Source organism: Haliotis cracherodii, unplaced genomic scaffold, assembly GCF_022045235.1.
Source record: "Haliotis cracherodii isolate W230 unplaced genomic scaffold, xgHalCrac1.p SCAF_15, whole genome shotgun sequence".
In the NCBI taxonomy this organism is placed as follows: Eukaryota; Metazoa; Mollusca; class Gastropoda; order Lepetellida; family Haliotidae; genus Haliotis; species Haliotis cracherodii.
In genome coordinates, this window is record NW_027266270.1 from 2,054,621 (window position 1) to 2,082,469 (window position 27,849).

Sequence of the window (27,849 nt, forward strand, 5' to 3'; positions counted from 1 at the left end):
TGATCATCGATCCACTCAATTGGGGTCTATGATATGCATCAACCAAGTCAGCGAGCCTTACCACCCAATCCCGTTAGTCGCCTCTTACAACAAGCATAGTCACCTTTTAGCAAGTATGGGTTGCTGAAGACTATGAACCGCCTTTTGACCTACATGGCTTTGCTACAAAGTTATGGTTGAATATAGTTAAAAACACAACAAGGAGTCAATACAACAGAAAACTGTTTATTGTAAATATGTAAGTAATGTTATGAATAGCTATAACAATTATCACATCATGATAACAAGAAGGTAACTGAGCAGAACTTCTGCACAAATAACAAGTATCTTTTCTTAGAGCAAGTAACTTTTGTTGTAATGGACAATCACTGAGATAATTAAATTCACAACGTTTTAACACAAGTTGATAAATTACTTCTACATTATGGACAAAGGTGTAAAAATGTAACAGAAAGAGCTCTTAACAGCTCTATTACAGAACATGTATTTGAGCCAATAACATATTGTTTTGCAAATTCAGCCTCTTTCTCCTTCATCTGGTAAACTTGTCTGAAATTTGTCTCAACTGTTACTATGTCCTCTATCAGTTATCTGTTTCTTGTTAATCTGGTAACCAGTTAATTTCAGATCGAACAGTATTATCAATAAATAAGCTAAGTGGTACTACTACTACTATTTACTTTTAATACAAGATGTAGCAGTTGATACAAACACCTATAATGAGTTACTGTCTCTTCTACACTTCACACATGGCTGATTCTAACGACATATTTGGATAGGAATCTTGAACAACCTCTTTAAGATTCATTGTGCTCCAGAACTTTGTGCTACAGTACCACATCAATAACCCATGGGTGGGCAGCAGTTACACCATGATAGCCTTGGCAACAACACTGGCTTTCTTCTTCCTTGCTTGCACACAGCGGGAGTCCTCCATATCCTGACTGTTACTCACCTCAAACTCATTTGCCTGAAACGTAAAAAAAATAGTAAAAGCTGTTGTTGAAAGAAAGCAACTTGTTACAATTTCTGCAAATTTGAGGCGGTAGGGTATCCTTGTGGCTAAATTGTTGGTTTATCAGGCCAAAGACCTGGGTGATATTCCCATACTGTCCCCTGTTGTCGAATGGATTGAATTTTATGGCAGCAGTATGACATACCCACCCCACCCACAATAATGATACCACCTATGGTCATAAGGGCATGTAGATAAGGGCATGATCCCATTACAAGTCACTTCAGAACGACCTTTCCCGAATTTTGACCGACTAATGAAATGACTGACAAGAAATCAACATTAGCCAATCAGAAGGCAGGTTTCTCGAGCTTTAAGACACTAGTTCCAAACAGGCAACTACGCTTCGAAACATATTTTGATGTATTCTCGTTTAAAAAAATTATAAATGAAAAGAATATTCTGGAATGGCTTATAGATGGCCTAGATTGTATGGATATAATCATAAAACCAGTAACTGTCGTTCGGAATACGCCTTGTTAAATATTTCGTGGTTGCAGGCTTAGAAAACACATTTGGAGAGACACTTTCATGATCTGGTAAGCGACGCTCTGATTGGTTGGATGAAAGGTCGTTCTGACGTGACCCGTAATGGGATGTCCTCAGACCTTTGTTTAGGGATAGCGAGAACTAAGATCTGATTTTAATGAGATTGACAACAAACCTTGACAAAATCAGAGACTGAGACCACAATATGGTGGACTTCAATCATGAACTTCAACAGCAGCTTACTGAATAATAGCCTTCAAGAACAGCCTTCTGTGTAACAGACTCTAAAAAGAGCCTATTATTCAATGGACTTCAAGAACAGCCTATTGCATAATGAACTTCAACAACAGCCTTTTGTGTAACAGACCCCAACAACAGCCTATTATTCAATGGACTTCAACAACAGCCTATTGTATAATGAACTTCAACAACAGCTTTTTGTGTAACAGACCCCAACAACAGCCTATTATTCAATGGACTTCAACAACAGCTTATTGTATAATGAACTTCAACATCAACCTACTGTGTAAAAGACTCCAACAACAGCCTATTATTCAATGTACTTCAACATCAACCTACTGTGTAACAGACCCTAACAACAGCCTATTATTCAATGAACTTCAACAACAGCCTACTGTGTGAGAGACTTCAACAACAGCCTATTATTCAATGTACTTCAACAACAGCCTATTGTGTAACAGACCCCAACAACAGCCTATTATTCAATGTACTTTAACAACAGCCTATTGTATAATGAACTTCAACATCAACCTACTGTATAAAAGACTCCAACAACAGCCTATTATTCAATGTACTTCAACATCAACCTACTGAGTAACAGACCCTAACAACAGCCTATTATTCAATGTACTTCAACAACAGCCTATTGTATAATGAACTTCAACATCAACCTACTGTGTAAAAGGCTCCAACAACAGTCTATCGATTAATGGACTTCAACTTACATCATCTACTTTTGAGAAAGCTCTCTTCTTTCCCCTCTTTCTGTGAGACTCCACTTCCTTTGTAACTGTACATATCTCCGATTCCTTGCTCTGGAATAGTCATATGTATAAATAGCATTTCTGTGAACTGGCTGTAACTTAAAAATATCAGTGTGACAAGTGAGTGAAAAGGTGTTTGAAATTATGTTTTAAGAATATGCTTCTATCCCCATGATGATTTGGGGTCACAATAAGGGCCCTGTATCATATGCTTGTTGTAAGAGATGAATATTGAGGAATGCATTGTCACAATGTGTTACCTGGATGAGTGTGTATCATCATACCCTAAAGAACTGGATTATTTACAGGAATGTTGTTTAATGTGACAGTCAGCAATATTCAAACTTGGTCAAACACTGTAACCACAAAATCCTCCTTAGTGGCACTCCCAAGTGAGAAAAGAGAGCTATTCAAAATTTATTTTGACAAATTACCTTCAAACTCTCTTTTGACCGGAGTCTTCTGCCACAGAGACTGATTCCTTCAGTTTGTTCCACCAACATCTCAACCTGAAACAGTTGACATAACCAATTAGCTTCATGACAGCATCAGATACCAATGTTCATATCTAACTAGTTCACAGCTCACTTCCAACTAGAGAGTTGGAAAATAAGATAAAACAACTAGTCTGCCAAGTTTTTTTTACTACTGGCCGTGTCTGTCCCTGCACCATGTCTCAAGTTGAACTCCAAACATATAAACCACAGGATTATTCTACTGTAAGGCATGTACGGAAGAAAGTTCATCAATGTTCATATCAGTATTACCTAAATGAAATCAAGGCTTTAGCATTAAGAAGACTTTTGAATGAATTAGAACAAATGGATTTACTTGCATTTAGGCTCATCACATTTGTGTTTCAATTAATGGCAAACTGTAGTGAATAATAAAAACCTTTCTAACTAGATTTCATCCACGATTAACCAGGGCATCACATCTCAATTCTGTTAGATAAATATATTGGACCCATTAGTTACCACAGTTTTGTTTTGAGCCCGATATGAATAGCAAGCCTCTAGACACACGCTTGTAATCAAATATCTCTTTTGAATTCGGAGTGATAAGAGATAATGACATTCACCTCTGAAACAAAGTTACGCCAGGCAATGGGTCCAGAGTATTTATCACATAGAGTTGAGATATAATATAACAGTCCATTACATATTAAATATTAATAATAACATGTTTACCTCAACGAGTGACCTGACTAGATTAATATTTCATGTTAACCTTTTCAGGTTTCGAGATGAGATAAAAATGTTATTTGGAAAGAAAAGCCAAATGTTCTATGTATTATGTATTTTCTCACAATCTGAAAAGCATGAATGAGACAGAAAGTAATTATGGCATAAAATGTTATTCTACACTAGTGCCATATCAATTGGATATTTTGAGATGTGGTTTCTCATCACCTAATACGTAATAAATTTGACCTTTTAGAAAGACAAATGATATTGTGTATTTTATACAATTTCATTGTATTTACCAACCTCATTCTTTGAAAAGTTATTTTTGTCAACCACATTTACTTCAATTCGATGGGGTTCTTCAATCTGTAAGAAAACAGTTATCTTAATGTTTAAATATGACATGAAAATATATCTGCATAATGCATAGTAGGTGTAAATGCTTTCATTGGAACGTTTAATATTGCCTCTTGGTGAGCGGGACATGTCAATTTCTTAAAAATAGTTACCAAAAGAGAAAATGGACTCATACATGTTTTGAAAATTGTTTGCCATATCCTTTTGCCAAACATAGCTGCAAGATGTGCAATGCCCTTTAATCATTCATTTCCAACTATCTAATCAATACTAACGGTCTTCTTTTTGTCTAATTCTTGAGGTTCTCTTGTCTTATTTTTCTGGAAGTATTTTTTAATCCCTTCCGTCTTCACCAATGACTTGTCAACTAGTTTTCCCAGTCTGAAGAAATGAGAAAAGTATTATTATTCGAGCAAGGATTCAATTGTGTATCAATTCCTCTCAGTTTTCTTTTCTAGTTGTAATGAAGTTACATATATGAGTGTTTTGTCTTTTTCTAGAATTGAGTGGGTGAATTGAAATATTACCAACGCAAAACCCACTTGGCAAGCTAGTGTTCAAACTTAAGCATGAAAGTGCTCCTTGGCAAAACACTTCTGTTAAAAGGTAAAGATTTAGGGAGACCAGCTGGCTCCCTCATTGACACATTGTTACAGAAACTTAACAATCATGATTGTGTAAAAAAGTAGTATTAGCAAATAACTTGCTTCTTGCCCTTCCCCGGATTTTTGATGAATTTTTCTTTCTCTAGTCTGTTCATGAGACCTTGTGCCACTGTGACTTCAATTCCGAGCCGTCGAGCGAGATGAGGCGCAAGCACCCTGTTCATGTCCATGCAGGCCAGCAGAGCTCGACGCCACAGACAAGTTGCCTTCAAACACAAATACATTTGCATAAGTACATAAATATTCTCTTTCAAGGTGAAATAACAGTCTAACATAGATATTCCTGGTGGACCAATCAGAATGCAGGATTTCTAAAATGTCAAGGTAGGATTAGCTTTCTTTGTTTCAAACGTCAGGTAACTGGAATCATTTTGAAGTTCAAGCCAGGTGACAAAAGAAAGATTTCCTTTACTTGTCTTCAAAAGAATTTTACAACTGGATATTAGCAAAGAGCTAAAGACACTATTTGACAGAGAACATGTACAAGAGCTGAATTACAAGATTACTGAATGTCATGCTTTCTTGCAGTGCCAGAACTAAAAGTACATGAAACTGAAATTATTTTGGCATGATGTAGTGATGCTGTACAGTGATATACTGAATAACCGAACTTGCGAGAAAGAATGCATGATACCTGTACAGCTATTGAAGTCATGTCTGACAGCTGAGGGTCGGTACATGTTTTCACTGCCTGAAAACAAATAGAAAAGTACCCCCATCAAATAAGACAATCTGAAAGTCCAAAGTCACAATCTGAAAACCTTAAAAGAAAAGGATGTGTTTTGAATGATTGTACCGGTACAGAATAAAATTTCTGCTATTCAAACACCTCTGCATATTATTCTTTCCTGGAATATTAAAATTAACGTACATCATGTTTGATTAGCATTACTCCAGCTTTATCAAGTCAGCCTGCATACAGTCGAGTAAGGGCCAGACAAGTGGCTGTCAGGATACATTCAACCAAGTCATTGAATCTGACCAGCTGATCCAATATAATTGCTTCTGACGACAAACAACATGGTGCTTGAGGAACCAGGGCCTTCATGGAGTGGATGTAAGCACAAGTTTTATGACATCCTACCGTAGCACAGACGTCACAAATGTGTTCCTCTGGAGCGTCCTCCTCCTCAGTTATAATGAAACAGACGCCATGCTGCCAGAACTTGCACACAGCACACATGATCATCAGCCCGTCATCCTGCAGGAGACAAATGTTGGTACACTGTATTAAACCACCATTATAGGTACCCTTGTTCGGGGCTCGATGTTAACTATTATTTCCTTCAGCATGTATGTGCATGCGATTGATAAATACTAGTTTAGGACCCAATGACATTGAAGAGCCGTGTACCATGCACTGTAAATGTCAGCTTGTGACGGAGTGAGTGAGTGAGTGAGTATGGTTTTACGCCACTTTCGCCACATGTCGGGAATCGAACCCGGGTCTTCGGCGTGACGAGCCAACGCTTTAACCACTAGGCTACCCGACCGCCCAGCTTGTGACGGAGCTTGATGCACGTCCAACAGCGACAGAGAACATGTTCCTCGTGCATTGCTCAAGGGCGACTCACACAGTATATATACAGGCTACAAAGTGTTCCGGTATATTTTTCAAATATTTTTAACAACAAAATATTTTGTCAAAGTGTAAAGTAGGGATGAGTTTTTATGTAGGGGAATATCCTCGTAACTCTCCATTCCTTGAAAATAATGGGCCTCTGCTCTCGCTCCTTTGCATCTTTAAACATTAAGCCTATCCACATTGTATTCAGAGCTACCTCATTGCATCCGCATGGGCATCGGACTTTGTACTCGTCTGCGGCTACTTCACTTGAGAGGGACATCACTTCTGCTGAATTTGTGTCAATACCTTTGTAATAAGAGAGTCTGGTTACCACTTGTTTCAGTTTGATGTATTCTTGCTTTCCAGATCAATATATATGCAGTTACAATTATTAATAAACACAGTGGTTTTAGACAGAAAAGTTTTCAGAGAGGGTGATTGTAGTTTTTCACTGGTTCAGAAATATTTCAGCCATATCACATGTACAGCAGGAGACAAGAATAGGCAAAACCCACACTGTACCCATGCTTTATCCACTGGGGTACACCACATCCACATTACAAAAAGACAACAAATTAACTATACTGGATCCAGGTATTAAATAAAACACAATCTATTTAACATAAAAGTCCATCTTCTTGAAGTATACTGACCGGGGGATGGTTTAGCAGGACTAACTTCTGGGACTCTGACATCCTCGACTACTCCTTCACCCTTTTCTGCCATCTGCCTTTCCTCCTGTGACACTGCAGTTGTCTCCTTTGTTGTGTTTTGTTTTAGTGAACAAAAATTATATAGACCCCATTTCTGTATGTCTCCATCTTCCCGAGGCAAGTGAGTTAACTGACTATAAAAGTCCAGTTTCCACCCTTGCCAAACTAGGCTGGTATTATGGAGTTACATTTTGGCAGGACTATGCATAGTCCAATCAAAATCACGCACCGAAATCGAAATCCGGTTCGTAAAGTGTCATGCAGATTTCGGTCGACTGCAGGATTTGCAAAGCATGTGCACCACTAACTCGTTGTCAACAGATATTTTCTAAATCTTTTCATGTTTTTAATCAAGGTGCGCATGTGATTTGATGCACTTCGCGTTGTAAGACTCGTTTTATCACAATATAGATCTTCATTATCGATCAGACCGTCTTGACTGGGCACTACCGTTTTGTTTGAAGCAAATGCAAGTTATACGAGAGGTTGAATCTGATTGGTCAATAGGAGAGGCACAGAAAGGACATTACTCGTAATAGCCACTGGTGGCGCTACGATCGAGCCCAGGAATTCCAGCCTAGTTCGGCAAGGGTGGAAACTGGACTTTTAAAGTCAGTTAACTCTCTTGCCTCGGGAAGATGGTATGTCTCTTACTAGGGCTGTTATGATTCACTTGCGTATTCGGTGAATCAAACTGTATCCATTCATGAATTGAATTTGTTATTCGTGGTAGCTAGAATAAAATATTTATGAATATGCAATCATGTAAATTTACATACCCTGTACCTAAAAATATCCATAAGAACATAATATATGCAAGGATTTCTTTAAAGACAACACTCTCATAATATTTAATTGGACAGTATTGTGGTCACTGGTCGTTGTTCCATTTGAGCAGATACTAGTACCTGAATAAGTCGAGTATATAAATGTATATCATATTGAAAATTAAAAAAACCATGTCAAATAATTTATGTTGTTATTGTTTCACTGAATACAACAAATAATACATCAACTGCTGACTTGTTATTGTGTTCGTGAATTAATATTCATATTCGTTGCAGCCCTATAACTTACAGAATAAACGCCGTGATATAACTGGAATACTATTAAAAGCGGCGTTAAAACAAACTCACTCACTCACTCACAAAATAATTCTGACCAAGTTCCTAAACATTTCCATTAAATCTTAAGCTGTTATCAAAATATCTTTTCAAAGGTGTATAAGTAACAATTACAATACAAATATTGCTAAAAAGAATGAATACAGGTTCTTATTACCACTAAGAATCATGGGGGCATGGGTGGCCAAGTCGCCTAAGGCGCCGCGAATTGCTGTGCAGATTGCTTCCCTTGGGCACGCCTATGATCGTATTTCGAATTCGAGTTCGCCCCAATCATGTTTCTAGGTTTGTCAGCACCATACCCATGCTCATGGGTTTCACCTATGTGGTAAACGTCTGAGACCTCAATCACTTCGGGCTTTCCTCCCACATTAAGCTGACACGCTGTGATATAACTGCAATAATGTTAAAAGCGGTGTTAAACCCAACTCACTCACTAAGAATCACAAATCATATACGAAAAGTGAACCTACGCTGGCATCAACGACTTCGTTATCAAGGCCGTTGTTGGAGATCTCCTGAGACGCTTCATGAACCTCCTCCTCCTCAGCAGGGTCCTCCTTCATCTCAAACTGCTTGCCATCAGTCTTGATACGCATTTTTACACTGCCATAACACGTAATGCAGACACAGCTTTATGGTTTAAAGACAAATGATTTTCAATAATAAAAAATATGTTCAAAATGACAGTCCAAATGGGAGATCATGGGAAGAACAGGTCCCCAGTTTTCCCTGCTTGTTGATGATTGACTAATGAGGATCAGCTACAATGTAACAATTATGCTGCAACAGCAGCATGGATCCTTGATTCATGCGGTCAAAAGCTGGTTTGTTTGGCCAAAACTTGACTGTTCACAGACCACCATGGTACAGCTAATTTATACTCTGTGGTGTAAAACAACATGCAGTCACGCAAACAATTGTTTTTAAAGATCTTTATTACGTAAGGTTGGACAAGGGTTTTTAGCAGAAAAGATCATGCAGATAAACTGACAAGTAAAATGTATCGGTAGGAACAAAACCAAGATCTCTATCTCTTAACAATGTTCAATAATGTGGTTCCTGTTTGAAATGTTTATCAAGTTGAAAAACCATATACTGCAAAATAATGTTCTTATATCATTTAACATGCAATTGTTGTTTTGTATATATATATTAGTGGAGTTATTTGACCTCCATTTGTCCATTTACGTTACTCACGTGTGGAAAGGCTGCAAGGTTGTATTTCAAGTGTGATATGAAATAAAAGAAAACATCTTGATCATACAAGCTGTTTTTGTTGTTGTTTTGTTTTTGTTTTTTATTTCCCAAGACTGATATGTTACATTTAATATACAATGTACAACTTTTTAACAAACAAAACAGCTTCAAATGGACAATAGGCATTAGTTTAGGCTATATTGCAATAGACTGAATATGTTTTTTTGCTAACAGAAATAGGTGATTATGTAATTTCCTATTTTCTTAAACATAATGGAAAATGCAGTAAAATGAACATATCTTGAAGGTACTGGTTCAATTGTTGTTCCAGTTCTCTTCAGAAATCATGAATAACATCTCATTTTATATAAACATGGAATATACTTTCACTTGAAGATTTACAAAGAGAACAAATATCATTGTCAATAAGTTTTATTTAACACAAAAGATTTTCTTATACATAACCTTATGGAGAAATTTATACTGAACTTCTATTTATTTAGTGTCTCTTGTACATTTTCTATTTTCATTAAGTATATCCTTTCAAACCAAAGGGTTAGTTTTCTTTGCCATTTAAAGCATGCATGGGGTACATTGCCAGTGTTAATTAATGTTATAATCCAAAAACGTATACTAAACATCAAAGTTGTCCTTAAACTCCTGGAAATTCATTAAACCCTGTTTGTTACATAGGTCTTTAATTTGATTTATATTCATGTTCATTAATCTTTTTATCCCAAAATTGGAATTTTTGTGATTGTTAAGCTACAGAGGTTCAATAAATATTTTATCAACATCATACACATTAGATATTTCATGCTTACTGTAGAACTTTGCCCAAGCACTTAAAACATCTCTTCAAAATGGGTTATCGACATAATGCATATTCATACTGAGCTCCTTTCATTAAAAATTGGTGGAAATGGCAAATTGATAACCCGTAACAGAAATGATAATTTGAAAGAATAATTAAAACCACTGATATCTGTCATCTGTCATTAAGTGTTTTTAATAAACATTCTGGCTGATTCAGCAATGATGTAAAAATATGCACTATTGTTGACAATGCAAGTGTCTAAAGCAGCTTTGAGGCTTGATTCTGTTGCATCTAAAAATAAATCATTATCATAGCATACTGTCCAAGTTTATTTTCAGTATTATTGATATGTATCCCCCTCATAAGTTCAGATCATACATACAAGCTGGTAATGTGAATTTATAGAAAGCTGGTGTGACATATTATGAACGATCAACAAAGATATCTTTGCAATTTCAAATATACACAACCACATTACAATAACACCTGCTCCTTTTAATGTTCAAAATCGTATACTTACAGTAGAGACATCTCCAACTTTTATGTTAGTCGGCTCTTCATCGAATTTAAATCCGTCCGACTCAGCTGCCTTGAAACCAGGTGGCTCATAGTCCGCAGGAGTGACTGTAAAATTGTTATTTCATCTAATTATTGCTTATCAGGATATAATTAAAACAAACAATAAATGCTTTCATGCCGGCACATTTAACACTGTGTGCAATTCTTTTGTACCTTATGGATGTCAGTTTTTCAAATGATTTATGTCCGCAAAATAAGCATATTTTCAGCAGTGACAAAACAAGCACTAAACCCATATTGTTGTTTGTTCATAAGTGTTCAGTACAGATTTCAGTTTATTTTACTAATCTTCCTTTGAAGTTTCACTATCTTAGATTGACATCGATGAGCTCTGGGGATATGGGATACTGTCCTAACAATAAATGAAGTGTTTGTGAAACCTTTGGTTAACTTTCTTATTATTGATTGAGGAAAACAAAATCAGCCATCACCAGTAAATTTAACATGCACACTGTTGCTTGGCCATAATTAAACTGGTTTTAATGATCTTGTTGCATCCTAAATTAGTTGCATCCACTCTCGAGCTCTCACTTTTTATGTTTTCAGTTTGCTTCTGGCAAAACCTTGCACTATACCAACCTAAAGTAATCTTATAGAATCATGAAGGCACCTTATAGTCTCTGATAATAAGACCTTACCACTCTTACTTGGTGATTTTGCTGTTGGCAAAAGGCATAAGCTCTTTCAAGTTTTATAGGGCATTCTCCTTCAAGTCATTACTGATTTTGAAAAAATTATTATATTTAGGACAGTTTGAATAACATGTAGTCATCATCATATGAATCAATCTGAAATTCTGAACCTCTGTTACTGTTTGAGGCAAAATTGACTAAACCTATGCTGTCTACTGAGAAATGTTTTGCAAAGATTAAATGACTTCTGACTTGTAGCTGATGTCATACCTTCATCATAGTAGAGTAGTTTCATGGTCATCATGACATCGTCAGGCAGTGATTTCAGTGTTTGGGTCAGTACAACAATGGTGCGCAAAAGACGGATTGTTGCCTTTCTTGTCTCAGCTGCAGTGTATGCACTGGAAATTTTCTTGTTGTTCCTGAACAATAAAGTCATACTCAAAAAATTGTGATTTAATTTGTGATTAACATTACATGTAAATACAGCTTAGCCGCTTTCCCAATTTACTAGCTGAAACAAAATACTGGTAATGACTGACTGTGCATGCGACCACTAACTCAAAAGTGGGGACTGATAAAAATTGGGTTGGGACTGGTATTTTTCAATAGTTGTCAGTCCACTGGGACTGGCAGTTTAAAAAAGCTTGCAGGAACACTGTATTTTCAGTTGATCTTAGTATTTTTAACTTGGCTCCCCAGTTAGAACGTGTTTAACCACAAACTCATCAGGCTTGTGGCTAGAATCACAAAATGAAAACCATTTTGATATATCCACCTACAAAACTGTTTTAACTTGGTGTTCTTTTTACAGAATGAAAAATAATATTTGCTTCATAATTTTGTGAGGCATCTGATAGATATTATTATACGATTGTTTTATATCCCCATAGCATTGTGATTACTTGTTGACAACTCAGATCAACTCAAACTGCAGCAAACACACTGTATTATTATCAATCAAACAGTCTTTACTACAAAATTGCCATTTATATTTCAACTCAGTCTCAACGGCTCTCCCATAGTTACTTGTACCTCAATCTTACCAAGTTTAGAATACTTACACTATGAATTACAATGAATGACAGCTCACATATCCATGGACATTGCCATGTTAGGTCATGTGACTAGCTATACTACACTAGCTTCTTACATGCGATACAAATTCCATGCAACTTTCCACAAATAACACAAGCATGTGTGTCATACTGATTTTACGAAACGTCAGAATTCTTGTATTTTCCGAGCGACAGCAAAGGTAATACATGAATTCTGACACATGTTTCCCAAAATCAGTATGACACACATGCAAGTATAATTATTTCTTTACTATCCATCATTTCTTGATCCCCTTGAGCCTACTTTTACAAAATTGGCACTGAACACGACTGCCGTCTTAGAAAACTACAATTGTTGAATGATGCCAACAATCTTTAGCTATGATGTCATTTCTTGTGTGACATCAGTCCGACCTCACGTCATAATAATATTTGAATGACGTCAACACTGGCGTCTGGATGAAGTAAACAATACACTGGTGCACATGAAGTGACATATTAACTTGTGCACATATGCTTAACAGCTTTTTATAAACTTGGTTATTTCTTAACCCTGTGGTTAATAAAAAAGATAATACAACCTGTAGATATCAATGCCTCCATCAGCTGAGTAGGAAAATTTGAAGGTGTATGACTCTATAACAGTCTGAAAGCAAAGAAAGATCATGATATCAGGACATATCTTGCAAGATATGGAAGAAAATTTGAAATTAGAAAAACAACTGTATGTCTTCATTGTATATAAAAATCAAGAACCAAATACTTATGTGCATAACCAATTATCGGAAAGGCTATTGCCATGAATTTGGTCTTTCAAATTCAGCTAGATGAAAACACAATTTTTTCTTGATTCTTTAAACAGTACTACATTACATTAACATACAGGGCTTGATTCAGCTATATTAAACATGCAACTTACCTCTGAGTTATCTGGGTCCAAGTAGATCTAAACATACAAGCAAACCGTGAATCTGCTGCATATATGTACAATAAGCATGTTAGTGACATTCCCATAATAAATAGTTTGAAACAAATAACAATCAGACATGAACTTCAAACCACACTAAAGTAAATAGTCTAATCATTCATAGATTCAGTGACGTAAATAAACCATGAGCTTACTGCACATAATATATATAACAAGATAAGCTGAAATTCTTAACTTACCCCAATCACAAGCATTCTTAGCTGAAAAGGGGGAAAACGAATTGAATTAGAGGTACAAACATTTAACGATGATTAACACTTATGATATTAAATATCTAACAAATATTCAACTTCAGCAGGAAGACATTATATTCACATTAACACATATGTAAGGCAGTGAATGTTGTTTATTCCACAGGCAGCAATATGTACAGGTAAATAATTGCCAAAAGGCAAGCCAGTGGCTGATAGCATGAACAACAAGCGACACCATCAGGGCAGAGTAACACTCAATCAGCCAAGCCACAGAGCCTAACCACCTGATTCATTTTATTAACTCTTATGACAGGCATAAATTACAAGACTCAAATGACACCTTAACAATATGCATACAAGCTGACCTCTTACACTTGTATGTACTCACATATTTCTTGTCCAGAGCATCAAAGCAGCCCTTAACCCATTTGATGACTTGGCATGCTCCAGGACATGAACTATCATCTCTCAGTATCTTCAGGTTCAAATCTAGTACCAATATACAGCAACAAACAGATGTAATCACAACATACATATATGTCAGTGTATGTTTATTTCAAAATCAGAATATTTTGCACAAGAAGTTGAATTGTATTTGAAGTTATATAAAATAAAGTCAGGTGCAGCATATGCAAAGCCAATTTAAGGAACATCAGTTTCATGTTACTTAAGTTAATTATTAACTCATTGGAATTCAAATTCCTGTGATGTCAACTTGTGTTGTACTATCAATTAATGTACTATATAGCATGAGTGAGATGTCATTAAGCATTTTGTTTCATGACATTGAAGAATCAGAAGAAAGGAATATTCAACATTACAAGTGTTTTGAACCTGTTTTTATACCATAAGATCATAAGCCTTCATAAAATTCAAAGTCCAAAAGGTATCTTTTAGTAATAACAAGTAGTTTGTATGGATGACAACTTTCTTTATTTATACTGCTGCACTGTTTCAGACTTTCAGGGCAATGTTGCAATGTTTCATTGTCCAGTGCATGAGTTTGCTATCTCTTTTGAGATTTTTGAAAGCCATGAATAATCAACTACTTTATAGACAAAAGCTTTGTCTCTGAAAATACCTAATTTTGATAGAATCAAATAACTCCATTTAAATTGAAAAGAAGCTCCAGTGAGGAAAATCTTTACTTGCTTCATCAAGGGCTTTTGCACTACAGAAAGGTCTGGGCGGAAGGGAAAATAATATGGTTCAGGTACTGTGAGACTAACTACAACTACTATAAAGCATTAGAGTGGGAATACTGATTGCATGAAAAGAGAGTTGTTTGACTTCCAAGTAGGCATAACATAATTTTGAAGCCTCAGTTTCCTTCTGTTTCCATGATGGGAAAACCAATGTTATACTCATAAAACCCTACGTGTAACAGGAACTATCGGGTATGTTACACCCTGGCTTCCACACGGGGTACTTATTCTCATGAGAAATATTTTATATGAGTTTCCTTACATAAACAACTATCATGCCACATCAATGCATGTGCCTCATAATTAATAAATGTGACACAAGTATTGTACATTTTATTTCATATACAAGTATAATTGGCTAAAAGTAATTCCTTGGAATTATATAAAATACATGTCACTTCATACATTACCCTCTAAACACCTGTCTCCAAAAGCATGCTCTGGGAATATGGCCCTCAGGTAGGTCACATTTGAAATTGCCACAGCCAGTAACTTCTTGACAAACAAGGCAGACTGCTGCTCTGTGACTTGTTCATTGGGGAATATTGACGCCCACTAAAATAAACGATCCAACATGATCATGTGTGCAAGAAGTGAGAGAGTAAATATTGCATAATGCTGCAGTCAGCATTAATCAGCATCATCACAGCGGCTTGAAAATAATCGAGTTTGGACTAGGCAAATCAGTGACTGAACATGTTGAAGTTAAACAACGAGCAATAATCAGTGTTATCATGGTATATGTGTATTTAATATAATCAGCCAAGTCACCTAGCCTGCATAGAATACTTGAGACCTATTCATACCTAGAATACCCATGGGGCAAAAGATAAATAGCTGACATAAATTGAGATAATGTTTAAAAAAAGAACCATGTACTAAGTTTTGCAATAGCTAAAAAATATTAAAGACTGAGAAAAAGCTGTGCTCAAAACCTGGCTTTCTTGTTTGTTATCTTGCTTAAACGTAAATGGTACAATGCTTACAGTGCCTGTTTTCTCTTGAGGTCGAAGGAGTTGAGCTGTTGACATCACTCAATTTAATGTCTTTACAACCAAATCACCTCCAAAACTAACCGTTGTGACTAAATCTGAAAAGTAGATCAAATATTCAGTTTGATTTGAGTAATCACATGCAAGCCTCAACTTACAAAATCTTACACATGACATGTGTTAGACAGTTTTATATGTTTGTTTACTGTAACATGTTTATGGCAGTCATATGAGTTGTGTACCCTAGGCATGCCAGAAATCAATGATCATTGGTTTGAAATCCAGTTCGCCGATATTATGTTTCTTGGTTTGTCAGCACCATACCCATGCCCTTGGGTTTCATGAAAGTGGTAAATGTCTAAGACCTTTGATCTATCCTCCCACATCAAGCTGGGATATAAGGAAATACTGTTAAAATACACCTTTAAATCAACTCACAGATAGACTTCATCAGGAATACTAGCTACCGTAACTAAGGCTTAACACCAGTATAATATGACAGCTTTCTCATCTCTACAATAGATATCATAATCATATTTGGTCCAGGTAACCAAAGGTTGACAGTATGAGAAGACAAAAAAATAACTTGGTGTCTCAATATCCCATTATCCTAATGTTGGGCTCTTAGGCTGTATATAGATAAAATATTATATGCAGGTTTAGCGGCCATAAAATTTCTGTCCCGTGATGTGATTCGAACCACAGACCTTCTGATTCGATGTCGGACGCCTTGTCCACATGACCAAAGCGGTTAACCCCGTCAGCATGCTGACAAGGTTAGGATGTCATCTGTGGGATGACTCCACGCCCTGCAACGCAGGGTTCAGCTGTGATCATCTTTCCAGTGATTTTTCATGATTTTTATCAACTTTGGATAGCCCTTTGGAAATTCTTCTAGATTGAATAATATTTTGGATGTCAATCAGTCAATGTCTTACAAAATGAAGCAATCTGAAACACTGTTTTCCCTGGCATAATATATGCACGTCACTTTTTTTTAACATGACTAAATTACAGGATAAATATTACATGAAAAGTTGATTAATGACCTAGTTAAATCAGGATAATGTATTCTAAATCTTGTGACCAAAATATGTGCGTACATTTGCTAAGAATAACACAAAATCTGTAAAGAGAGTTTGTCCATAAGGCTTATCTTCTGACAGCGCATAGATTCATATGCTCATTTTTAGAAAAGAAATGGTTTAATTTGACGAATGTTTATGAAATCATATTTCAGATGTCTAGTAAACTTCTATTCATCGTTTCATATAAAAGAAAATGTCAAAAAGTACACAAATTACCGATTGAAATGGAGATAAATTGCCTCTCTTGTGTCGATTGAGTCTTTGGGCTTACTGAGAAGCAGACGACAAAACACCCACGTGGGCTTCGCGTGATGTAAACAAAGGGAGATAATCAACATTCAAATTCAAACTTCAAACATGGATAGATACTAATTAAGCTTAATTGACATTAAGAATTAAGGTCTATGGTGCATGAAAACGAATCAAACGTGTTTCTAAAATAACGTTTTCATAAGAAATCTCTGCCCCGGAAGTGCTTCAGTGCGTCAACTTTCTGCGCAGTTGGTTGCCATCAACAACGGTTGAAAACAGGTGAAGAAAAAGCGGTCTGTCATATTTCAGATCTACCCATACAGTGCACGTTTGTGTCAAGCTCAAAACATCGTAAGTATATTCTTGGCCATATGTGTGTGAAATTGTATAGGTTGAAGGGTTTAGTATATGAAGAGTGTCTTTTCGATGACAATGAAGGAATATTTTATGTAGATTTTCCAGTTTCGTCGCCATAACGTGATAATTTCAAATTTTATGTTCATTGGGAATAACGGGAAACGCACACACGTATGGAAAAATACACCACATAGCTTAAGACCGAAGAATTGTCCCTAAAACGACAAATACCATTCATGTCCAATTGTATAGAATATGCAGTTACACTGTACAGCCTAGTCCGAGATTGGCTGCCGATCATTCACACACTTTTCGAATATTTTGACGTGTTTGTCATTGGATAAACAATTTTCTCGAATTTTAACCACCGTTTCCATTTTTGTTGTCATTATTACATTGGAAAACAAAATATATACATTTAGTTTGGAATTATTTGTGCTCCTGTTCGTAATCTTCTCTTTATATTATCATATCAATGATGTGATCTTTGTCACCACATCAAGACGACACAACACAGAAAAATGTCTGTAACAGCAGCTTCACATTTTGCCAGGGTTACGGCAACCTATCCCTCACCCCACATAAATTATTATGAATACAACATATTTTGGCACACATGCATTTTAAATATAATCGGACACCAATCCGCCATGGTTGTTTGATGCTACTAATAAACATGATAAAGTATATTGTTTTCTACTTTGGTAATTAAACTTTCTATTTACCGACGAAAGCATTTCAGGCAGTTGAGTGTGGGGCAAGCCCCCCCCCCACAACCAACCCCTGTTGTTTTAGCGAGGCTGCAAAAAGGTCGTCTGAAAAGCATAGAAACTGTTATTAAGGGATAAGCTTGTGCACATTCCTTAGCCAAATGGCGGAAGGTGTCCGATATACTGCAATCTTGCACATATTTTTATTACTTCCAGCCAGGGGATATGATTTTTTTAAAAATGAGGCAGGAGTTACTAGTGAGCACAACACCTGGCTGGGAGCCGCGATGGGGTCCTACAGTCAAGACATGACCGTACATCACGGCCGAGAACACCTCCTTCATAAATCCTATTCAGACTGTGGTGGCTGATTATCCTTGTATTTTTCCGAGATTTAAAAAAAAACATTTCCCAGGGATTTGTGAAAGAAAAGGTGATATCGATGTACTCCCAGATAATTTCCCTATCTATACGCATACTTGTCCTAATTTTATTACCACAACTTGAAGTAATAACAGACCAGGCAGTAACCCGTTCACTTCATCTTTCAATACTAGACAGCTGACATGGTGTGCACATGCACTAGATTACTATAGTCTGTTTCAGCATGAGCTGTCTACAAGCTGTTTGTAGTACTTGCTGCGGGAAATATTTTTTTCAAAATCTCAGGAAAATATGACGGTATTCGGCCACCACAGTCTGAATAGGATTTATGAAGATGGTGTTCTCGGCAGTGATGTAGGGCCATGTCTTGACTATAGGACCCCATCGCGTCTCTCGGCTACACAATGACAATGTGATGCCTATCCTGTATGGTCAGGAAACTACAATGTCCAAATATGAATTAATTTGACCAAAGTCAGCCCTCATTGAATGTTGATAATGTTTTATGTGACGAAATTCAATGTTTGTGCTCATGATTATGATGAAATTATGATTCTACCTTTTTTAATATTTTATTGGTCTCAATGTGAAGGCTTCCATGTAATTTTGTAACAAATGACAACTGACATTGGTCAGTAAGACTACAACAATACTGCTTTGAAAGTTTATGTGGGAAGTTCAGCAATATTTTGGAAAATCCATTTTCTATGGTAAACAGTGTGATCTTTCTTATCCTTGCAATGGTTAACTGGACGGAAGAATATGCCAACAATTCCTGTTACAGTATTGGCAGTCTTCCGGGACATAAGGGGCAGTGGGGTAGCCAAGCTGTTAAAGCGTTTGCTCATTCAGGAACCTGCTGTTAAATATGTCATGACATGCATTTGATGTATTGAACCCAATGTTAACTATTTTTCTTTAGATTTATTAGGATAAGTGGAAGTGTAAACACAGCAAGACAGATTACACATATTTCAAACCCACATGTTATAGGACAACTGCTGAACGCTTTTATGAGACATCAAGAGAAAACGAACTGAACTACCTGTGACAAAGCATACATCATATGCGACAAGGGGCGGTCGGGTAGCCTAGTGGTTAAAGCGTTCGCTCGTCACGCCGAAGGCCCGGGCTCGATTCCCGACATGGGTACAATGTGTGAAGCCCATTTCTGGTGTCCCCCACCGTGATATTGCTGGAATATTGCTAAAAGCGGCGTAAAACCATACTCACTCACTCACTCATATGCGACAATTTCCACCGACTGACTTCTTTGAGAGGCATTTGGAGTTGGAGTACTAAGTAAGGATAGGATTGATGGATGAACAACTTATTACAATTAGGAGCTAAGTTTCAGTGTAGGTTCTAACACTATTCACTTGCTTGATAATTGTGTTAGAACCTACACTGAAATCTCGCTCCTAATTGTAATAAGGACGTTGTCCATCCTTAAATCTGATCATTACTTCCAACTGCTTTCCGTACTGATCCAGTTTCGGTCAGAACTGTCCGGTCAGTTACACACAAACTTAAGTCTTCAGAAAGACCACCAATGTGTTATTTGTGTGTTTTAGATGCCGACCAATCCAGATGAACCTTACTACTGCTCCCAGCAGATCAACATTCCTCCAGAGCTGCCCGACATCCTCAAACAGTTCACTAAGGCTGCCATCAGAACCCAGCCCAAGGATGTCCTGGCGTGGTCTGCAGCGTGAGTATCACAAGGCTCTCACCAGTTGCCAGCTATACAAATTGAGAAAGGAAGCAAATCATAATATTAGTGTGTCAAAACAGTATTGGTGTTTGGATCATAAGTGCTTATTTAATTGTAGCCATGGTAACACAAGTGTTAAACTATTGTTAAAGGACAGATCGTATCCAGAAATGAAAATAATTAGAATCCCTTGGACTTAAGAATATGGTGTTTTCAAACGTAAAATAAATTGAGTCCCCAAGGCTCATTTGGGAGTAAATGATCATTATTAAAAGTTAACATACTTCAAAGACTGTCCAAACGTCACCTTTTTAGAACTCAACTTTTTTTTATTAAGAAAGGTTAGTTGAAAGAAATTTACTTATCGAAACAAAGTAACATGTTTTTACCTCAATAATCTTTAAATTTTGCATAATTCAAATGAGGGAGAAAGACAAATTTATCTGTAAGTTCACCCTAACAGGTGGTTTGTCAGATCATGGATAGTACAACCTGACACTTCCTAAGTTACCTCCCTTGGTGAACAAAGGGCAGATGGCCACTTTCGAATTTTTACTAGAATAACTTCAGATATCTGTATTAATTTGCTTCAGTTGAATCACACGACTTGAAACATTCCACAAGTTCATTGTGGGGTGGAGGAAGCACTTGTAAACATAACTAATGTTTGGTGTTGCTGGTTACTGACATTTGAGGTGTTTTCTGTCGTAAAAGTTGCAACTTTGTTTCCACCACTAATGCTAGCAGACTGCAGCAACTGTAAGAAATAGTGTGCTTACCGACATGATTGCATGGAGCGTGATATGGAATTGCTGTGGGGTGGCTGCCATGGCGGAGGAAGAGCAACAACGGTTGTTTTATTTAACTGTAGAATGTTGCTAAATGCCCCACACTGAGCCCAGCAGGTGTACATGTGGTTGTGAAACTTTTCAAGGATTGCTCATTCCTTTGTCCAGAGAAGACATGATTCTTTACACTTGCATTACACTGAATACCTGCCTACATAGGGCACCAATGACCACCTTGGACAGTTTTGTGACTGTTGTGGCATGGTCACAGTGGTTTGTGATAAGTCTGTGGCATGAGAGATGGTTGACATCATCTTGCCATATTTCTTCTCTGATAATCATATTCAAATATTTGAGAGGTTTAAAGAAACTATTCCGACAAAAATTGATGTGAATGCACTATCTTACTTGACAGTTAATTCTAATAATGTTACCAAGAATACGTTTGATCATGTGGGAGGTAATTTGAACAGCGCCATGACGTCAGTCCATTTTCCTATAACTAAAAAGGTGTACTTTATAGCAGGTGCATGTGATCTTTAGCGAAGCATCTTTGAATGTTATTCAAAAGTTTGAAAGATGTTTTCATGTGGCACCTGTACAAAGACAATTATCACCAACTAGAATCTTTGTGAAGTTAATGTCACCTGAAATCGTGATATGTAGATATAGATTAGACCTTTCAAATGACTTGTAGTCGCAAAGACGTTTGACAAGCTGATAATTTCATGATATATGTAGGCTTCATCTATCACCACCGAGTCTCTGGGAACTTCTACTAGGCCTACAGATTTTAGCTCACCTGGTCCGAAGGACAAAGGTGAGCTTTTGCCATACTGTGGCGTCCGTCGTCCGTCCGTCAACATTCTTTTCAAACAACTTCTTCTTCTGAATCACTAATTGAAAATTAACAAAATTTGACTGGAAGCATCCCTAGGTGGTGAGGATTTACAATTGTACAAATGGGGGCTGAAGGGTGGGGCCAAATAGGGTTAATTTGGCTATATTGCTTTAAACGACTTCTTCTCTGGGAACTAAGAGATAGATATCTACCATATTTGGTTGGAAGCGTTCTCCAATGGTGGGGATTCAAATGGGAGAAATGGAAGGACTGAACCCCTTAACCAACCCCATCATACTGGGCAGCTTATCCAGTTTGTATCTTGTCTTTATTTCTTTCCTATAGTTGATATATTTCAAGACACTGAGTAGCCTCTGACAGGTAAAGATAAAATGTGCTAATATAAAAATTCTATTTATGTCACCTACTTTCAGGTATTTCCGGGCAATGTCTAAAGGTGAAACTCCCCCGATGAAGGAGAGACTGGAGATGCCCATCGCTTCTCAGAAAACCGATACAGGCCTCACCCCAGGATTGCTGCAGGTTCTCAATAGACAGGTGAGGCGGCGGTGGCACCCTACATCATGGTTGTTACAGCAGGACTTACCCCTGTGGGAACTCTCCGCACAACAGATCTCTCGGACCCCTCTACTTGTAGCAAAATAATGTTATGACAATACATCACTTAGAATGCAAGCCTCCACAAAGGCACAACAATATTACCTGTCAGTGGATGGGTGTGCTTTCCAATTACACCCTCAGCTCCCTGCAGGGGTGTGTACTGAATGAGGCTCATGTGTATATTTACAGGCAGCAGTGATATAGCTGGAATATTGCTGACTGGCGTAAAACAACATTCACTCACAATGCAACTCCCATTGTTGACAACTGTCATAATGAATGGTAGAAATTGGCACTAGTCCCGAAGTTCTTGCTATACTGCCCAGTAGTTAAGGTATAAGAAATTTGCCATATTTATTGATTTTGCTAAATGTTTTCATTATAAGGAATCCTTAACCTGAATTTGCTGAAGGAATACGATAATGCTCATCAATTATTTGCACCCCATTTGTTTTTTAAAATGTCCTGACAGAAAAATTTAAATGTCCGGTAAGCAATATTTTTAACCGGACATTTTAGATTCCCAATTAGACATGTCCAGCACATATGACCATTTCTCGACCCCTCATAAGGACTAGAGGACAAAAACATGTTAGTTTCTAGTGCTGTATAGTTGGGTGATTTTCAGAATTACTGAACATAGTTGTTGGATTTCATGAATGTGTACTTTATGGTCACCACAATGTTGGTTGTAGCCATCACTGCTTCACTGAACAGTACTGAGAGCAGCTACTTTGATAATTATGTTACAGCATATCGATGTGATGAAGGAACAGTTTTCTATGCAGATTTACTTGGTAGGACATCTAATGACAACTAACTAATGTTTTCCTCAGCTTGGTCCTAAGAAGATTGTTCCCCTGAATGTGATAGAGGAGAAGTGGCTTGACCTTGCCCTTCCCAAGGAACAGTTTGATGACTTTGTCAGAATTGGCAGCTTTGGTGGAGATGTAGAATGGAACAAGTTCTTTGCCCTGGCAGCGTCAGCTCTAGGAGAGGTAATTGTTCCATACACACATTTTCTTGTGACATATTTTGTGTGTGTACAAGAAAATTTTCTTTTCAATTCTAAATTACATGTAAGCTCTATGTACTTCAGTTTTCCCTTCCATATCTCCGTATATGGTAGTTTTTCTCCCACTTATCATGGTTACAGAATGATTGGTTATGAACTAATAAATAATTTAGAAAAGCAGGTTCAAGTATTGGGTTTCAGAACTGATGAGTAATGTAACATATGCAAGTTCTTGACTTATAGAACATGTAGAATGTCAATAAAACATTGTATTGATCATTTGCATATGTTGAGCTTGTCATGTTCAGATTATCTTCCTTTAGTCAGGTCTTTACTCTGATAACAGTTTTGTGAAAACACTTTCTTTAAGCAAACATCTCTGTTTCAAACCTTGCATATCATAACATCAGAGGACATTTCTCATAGGAACAAATATATTTTTAAACTTATCCTATCTCACACGATACTTATCTTTCTTCTTCCAACTTAAGCGAAAACGTGCTTTAACAAAGTTTCCAGCTTCTTAAAAACAACTCACCCGAACACATACCCACCACACCATGGTTACCCTCCAACAACTGGTCCATACACAACCTGATCATGTGTCTATCTCTGCCTCATCATTTTCTTTCGCATTGCATCAGTGTGTAGTCATGTTTGTCTACAGAGTCTACATTTTATCTACTGGCTTTGCGTAGCCCGTGTTTACCCGTCTAGTTGAAGATGCAAAAGAGAGAAAAACAGAGCTTGTCTGCCTTCACTGCCACCAAACCTTTCAACATCTGACCCACACCTATATTGTTGTGATTGTCGCGGGAGGTGCAGCACATCTTCTTGTCGTTCCGAGCCCCGGCCATCTTCCAGATTCTGCCTTTTGAACTTATCTCCAGAAATGTTGTTGTTGGGAATCTGACAGTACCTCAAAGTCACGTGATTCTGACGGGAAATTGAAACCTTTGACCCCAACCGGGTCGTCTTTTGTTTTCAAGAAACCCTCTTACAAGTCATCTGTCACCATCTGTTGCCATGCCCGGGGAACCCGTGCTGCCTGTCATCTCGGTTGTTGACAGTGGATGTGCTTGATGAGCCCGGTTCAACGTCTCCCTCAGTGCCACCGGTCCCTTTCGGATATTCAGAATATCCTGGCAACCGCTCCTTCCCTCGAGACGCAGCCATCAAATGTTCTTTCTACCACCTCCGAATGTTCGCTCTCCTTCTTTGCCAACATTGAGCAATGTTTCCTCGCTTACTGCTGCACAGTATGCTCATTTGAAGGATCGTTGTTCTCCTGACCACTTGTCTAAGGATCATCCCAGATTTGAGGACGCGATCCTGGGATCTGCGCTTTCCCACACTACGTCAGCTTTTCCATAAGACAGGCCGGGAATATCCTTCACCTTCCAGTGGTGGGATAAACGCATAGTGTGAGACAGGATAAGGTTAAAACTTTATTTTCCTAAAAATTGTGCAATTATAACTTATCCGGTCTCACATGTATATGCCAACCTCAGCATCTCTGCATCGCAGTTCCTCTTGCCTGTTAGGGCTAATGAAAGAGAATGATGTGGCAGAGATAGACACATGGGCAGGTCGTGTAAGGTCGCTGTGCATGGGATCACGTTTATGGCCCATTTGTTGGACGGTGATGCTGGGATGTGTTCGGGTGAATTGTTTTTTAGAAGCTGGAAACTTTGTTCAAGCATGTTTCCACAAAGGATTGAAGAAAAAGAAAAATGCATTGTGTGAGATAGGATACATATGTAAATATACAATTTATAGGAAAATTTCCAAATCAGACCCTTAATATTCAGAAGGTTTGAAAATAAGTTGTTGCATTTGAAACATATATTGTGCCTTCCCCTTACCAAAATTCTTACTTCTAATTCCATGTTTTGTGTTCACCCACAACAAAATCCATGTTTGTCACAGAACATCATCAGTGCCATGAAGACAGTGTGTGAGATCCTAACGGCGGACCCTGAGGGCGGCCCAGCTAGGATTCCCTTCCCTCTGTTCAAGGACCTGTACACCTACCTGGCCCAGATCGATGGGGAAATCTCCCAGCAACACATCAACGACGTTATCAACCATCTCCAGTATGAAGTGTAAGTCACCAGCTTTCGTATGTCTGATGATTGGCTCTTGAAATAAGTGTAAATGGTTAATGGTTATGAGATTGAAGTGATAATCTTTTTACCCACTGTCTGTGTTTCAGAAAGTTGATTGCTATCTGAATCAAAATAATATTTGTAATGGGAGATATTGAGAACCTCTCTAAGTGTCTTTTGACATCAAATATGTCAACAGATGTCAATATAGTATTTTTCTACTTTTATCAGGACGTGTTTACATACTGTAAGATTGGAATGTTTTATGAGCAGGAAAGTATTGTGAAAACTGCGAGTAACACACTTGCAATAGTTTCATGACATAAACCAGCAAGTCTGTTCTGTTGGATAATCACGCTACTCCAACCTTCCTTGTCAAGTACAACACATGCATCTATAGTTAAAAAATCACTAACTGACACTGTCTTACCATTTTATCGTGTCGTTCCTACTTATCAAATATGACACCAGCTTTGATGTTTGGTAATCATAACAGGATGTCGCAAAACTTTCCAGACACAGTTAATGCTATTGTTTTCCACTCGCAGTAAATTCATGGCGAAAAACTTTCCAGATTTACAGTATCTGTAGATTCTATTTATCATCCAAAATCATTCTTCCAACTTTTTCAGTTTATAAAGAAAAATAATCAGTGTTTTGGGTGTGCAATGTACAGCTAACCAGCTTTAGGGATTTGTCATTTGATTGTGAGGTCATGATAGCCAATTACCTTACAATGGTCTGCAAAGCATTGTGATGCAGTTTTATTGCAGCAATATTTTGAAGGCCAAATATCACTTGTTCTCACACATGCAATGTCTCCTGTTGAAGCCAGGTTTGGATAAGTGTAATCACAACTTAAAACAGTTTCAATCGAACGGAATGGGGATGCTGTGAGTGAATCTGGGAGAAGAATGTGTAAGAAATATGTTTCTTTATTTGCAGAGATAAGCAAGATGGTTATGTGATGCCCCGAAACTTCACCAGCCCAGACTGCCCCAAACTGTCGTGAGGATTGTCATCATCCTTGAGGCTCTGCCAGTTTGCCATCTTTCTCTCTACTTCTCTGCTCAGTATTTCTCACTGCTGTCTTGTCTTTATTTAGCTCAATCCAAGAAACAGCTCACTCTCCTACTTCCCACCTACCGAACTCCTTCCTCCATGCTCACACAATCAACTCACAGTAGGATATTTTTGTAAAGCTTCTGTGCAAGAGTCGCTGAGTCAGCCCACTTGTCTGTGATATCTCTATGTTGTAACTTTGAATCATATGGGCCTCGGTATTGTCAAGTAGGAATGTCAGTTATGAACTAAAAACATTAAATATTTGGTATGTGATGATCATTTTTGAAGTATTTGAATTAGGTTTGATTAGTGAATTTCTGGTATCTTCTCATTTCTATTCAACAGTGATTGTGATTTGATATCATTTCTATCTTACAAAGAACTTTAAATGAAGTATTATCTCTCTTCCATACTGTTCAGAGGCTCTTCCATTGCATATTTTTTCATTTTCATATTTCATGTTCAAGAACCGAAAAAAAATACATAACCCAAATATGGCCAAATTCTTGAAACTATCACCTCAACTCTTTGTATTTGACGAGTTTGTATCAAATTATTGTATTTATTAATGAAGAATTGTTTCTTTTCTTGTGTATTTTTGTCAGTTTATTTGTACAGCTGTAAGAATATTCTGTGTATAGTTGTGTCTCATGAAAGATGTATATGTCCACTGGAACCTGTTAATAAATATTCGTAAAGTTGCCTTGTGTCTCACAGTATGTACATTGTTAACATTGCCTGTAGCAGTTGGTTCTACACGACCGGACACCACCAATAGGCCCCTGACTGGCAGTTCGCTTCATACCTGGCACACTCACCCTGTTCAAGTATACACCCACTGCAGGTCCGAGGGCAGGTCCGGATTTATCTGCCACATCCTTGTTGGTATACTCGGGGGAACCACAGTTTGGCTTGCTTGCAAAAAACAACTTTTTTTGTTTATAGATATGCTTATTTCCAAAGGATGAGTCAAATTGTTCGGGTGGCCCAGTCGTCTAAGGTGCCGCAATTCGCTGTGCAGAGTTGCGTCCCTGGGCATGCCAGAAACCTATGATTGTGGGTTCGAATGCCCGTTCACCCCAATTATGTTTCTAGGTTTGTCAGCACCATACCCGTGCTC

At 37.5% G+C, this 27,849-nt stretch overlaps 2 protein-coding genes across 2 annotated transcripts; one reads left to right on the plus strand and one right to left on the minus strand.

Annotated features, from left to right (window-relative positions):
- Nucleotides 1–865: 865 nt before the first annotated feature.
- LOC139461702 (HORMA domain-containing protein 1-like) lies at nucleotides 866–15,825 on the minus strand. Its single transcript, XM_071243162.1, has 20 exons — nucleotides 15,781–15,825; nucleotides 15,205–15,349; nucleotides 13,978–14,078; nucleotides 13,575–13,595; nucleotides 13,327–13,353; nucleotides 12,989–13,053; nucleotides 11,620–11,771; nucleotides 10,659–10,762; nucleotides 9,322–9,332; nucleotides 8,595–8,727; nucleotides 6,938–7,055; nucleotides 6,499–6,590; nucleotides 5,802–5,918; nucleotides 5,352–5,408; nucleotides 4,760–4,923; nucleotides 4,328–4,433; nucleotides 3,999–4,061; nucleotides 2,943–3,017; nucleotides 2,470–2,559; nucleotides 866–970 (listed from the first exon to the last, which is right to left on the minus strand). Exons 1-20 carry the CDS (start codon nucleotides 15,823–15,825, stop codon nucleotides 866–868), a joined length of 1,791 nt encoding a protein of 596 aa, XP_071099263.1.
- A 1,557-nt stretch (nucleotides 15,826–17,382) lies between these two features.
- Nucleotides 17,383–27,409, plus strand: LOC139461703 (ropporin-1-like protein). The gene is made up of 6 exons (XM_071243163.1): nucleotides 17,383–17,477; nucleotides 20,152–20,288; nucleotides 22,355–22,478; nucleotides 23,378–23,539; nucleotides 25,486–25,661; nucleotides 26,610–27,409. The coding sequence occupies exons 2-6, from the start codon at nucleotides 20,152–20,154 to the stop codon at nucleotides 26,674–26,676; spliced, it is 666 nt and encodes a 221-aa protein (XP_071099264.1). The 5' UTR covers nucleotides 17,383–17,477; the 3' UTR covers nucleotides 26,677–27,409.
- Nucleotides 27,410–27,849: the final 440 nt, after the last annotated feature.

What these genes read in the sequence shown, in the direction of transcription:
- LOC139461702 (XM_071243162.1), bottom strand. Translation starts at nt 15,825, where the DNA reads ATGTCAACAGCTCAACTCCTTCGACCTCAAGAGAAAACAGGCACT. An exon ending in ATGCTCTGGACAAGAAATAT is followed by an intron (nt 13,596 to 13,977) that starts GTGAGTACATAC and finishes CCCCCTTTTCAG; the next exon opens with CTAAGAATGCTTGTGATTGG. An exon ending in TGGACCCAGATAACTCAGAG is followed by an intron (nt 13,054 to 13,326) that starts GTAAGTTGCATG and finishes CTTTGCTTTCAG; the next exon opens with ACTGTTATAGAGTCATACAC.
- LOC139461703 (XM_071243163.1), top strand. Translation starts at nt 20,152, where the DNA reads ATGCCGACCAATCCAGATGAACCTTACTACTGCTCCCAGCAGATCAAC. An exon ending in GTCCTGGCGTGGTCTGCAGC is followed by an intron (nt 20,289 to 22,354) that starts GTGAGTATCACA and finishes ACCTACTTTCAG; the next exon opens with GTATTTCCGGGCAATGTCTA. An exon ending in TGCAGGTTCTCAATAGACAG is followed by an intron (nt 22,479 to 23,377) that starts GTGAGGCGGCGG and finishes TGTTTTCCTCAG; the next exon opens with CTTGGTCCTAAGAAGATTGT.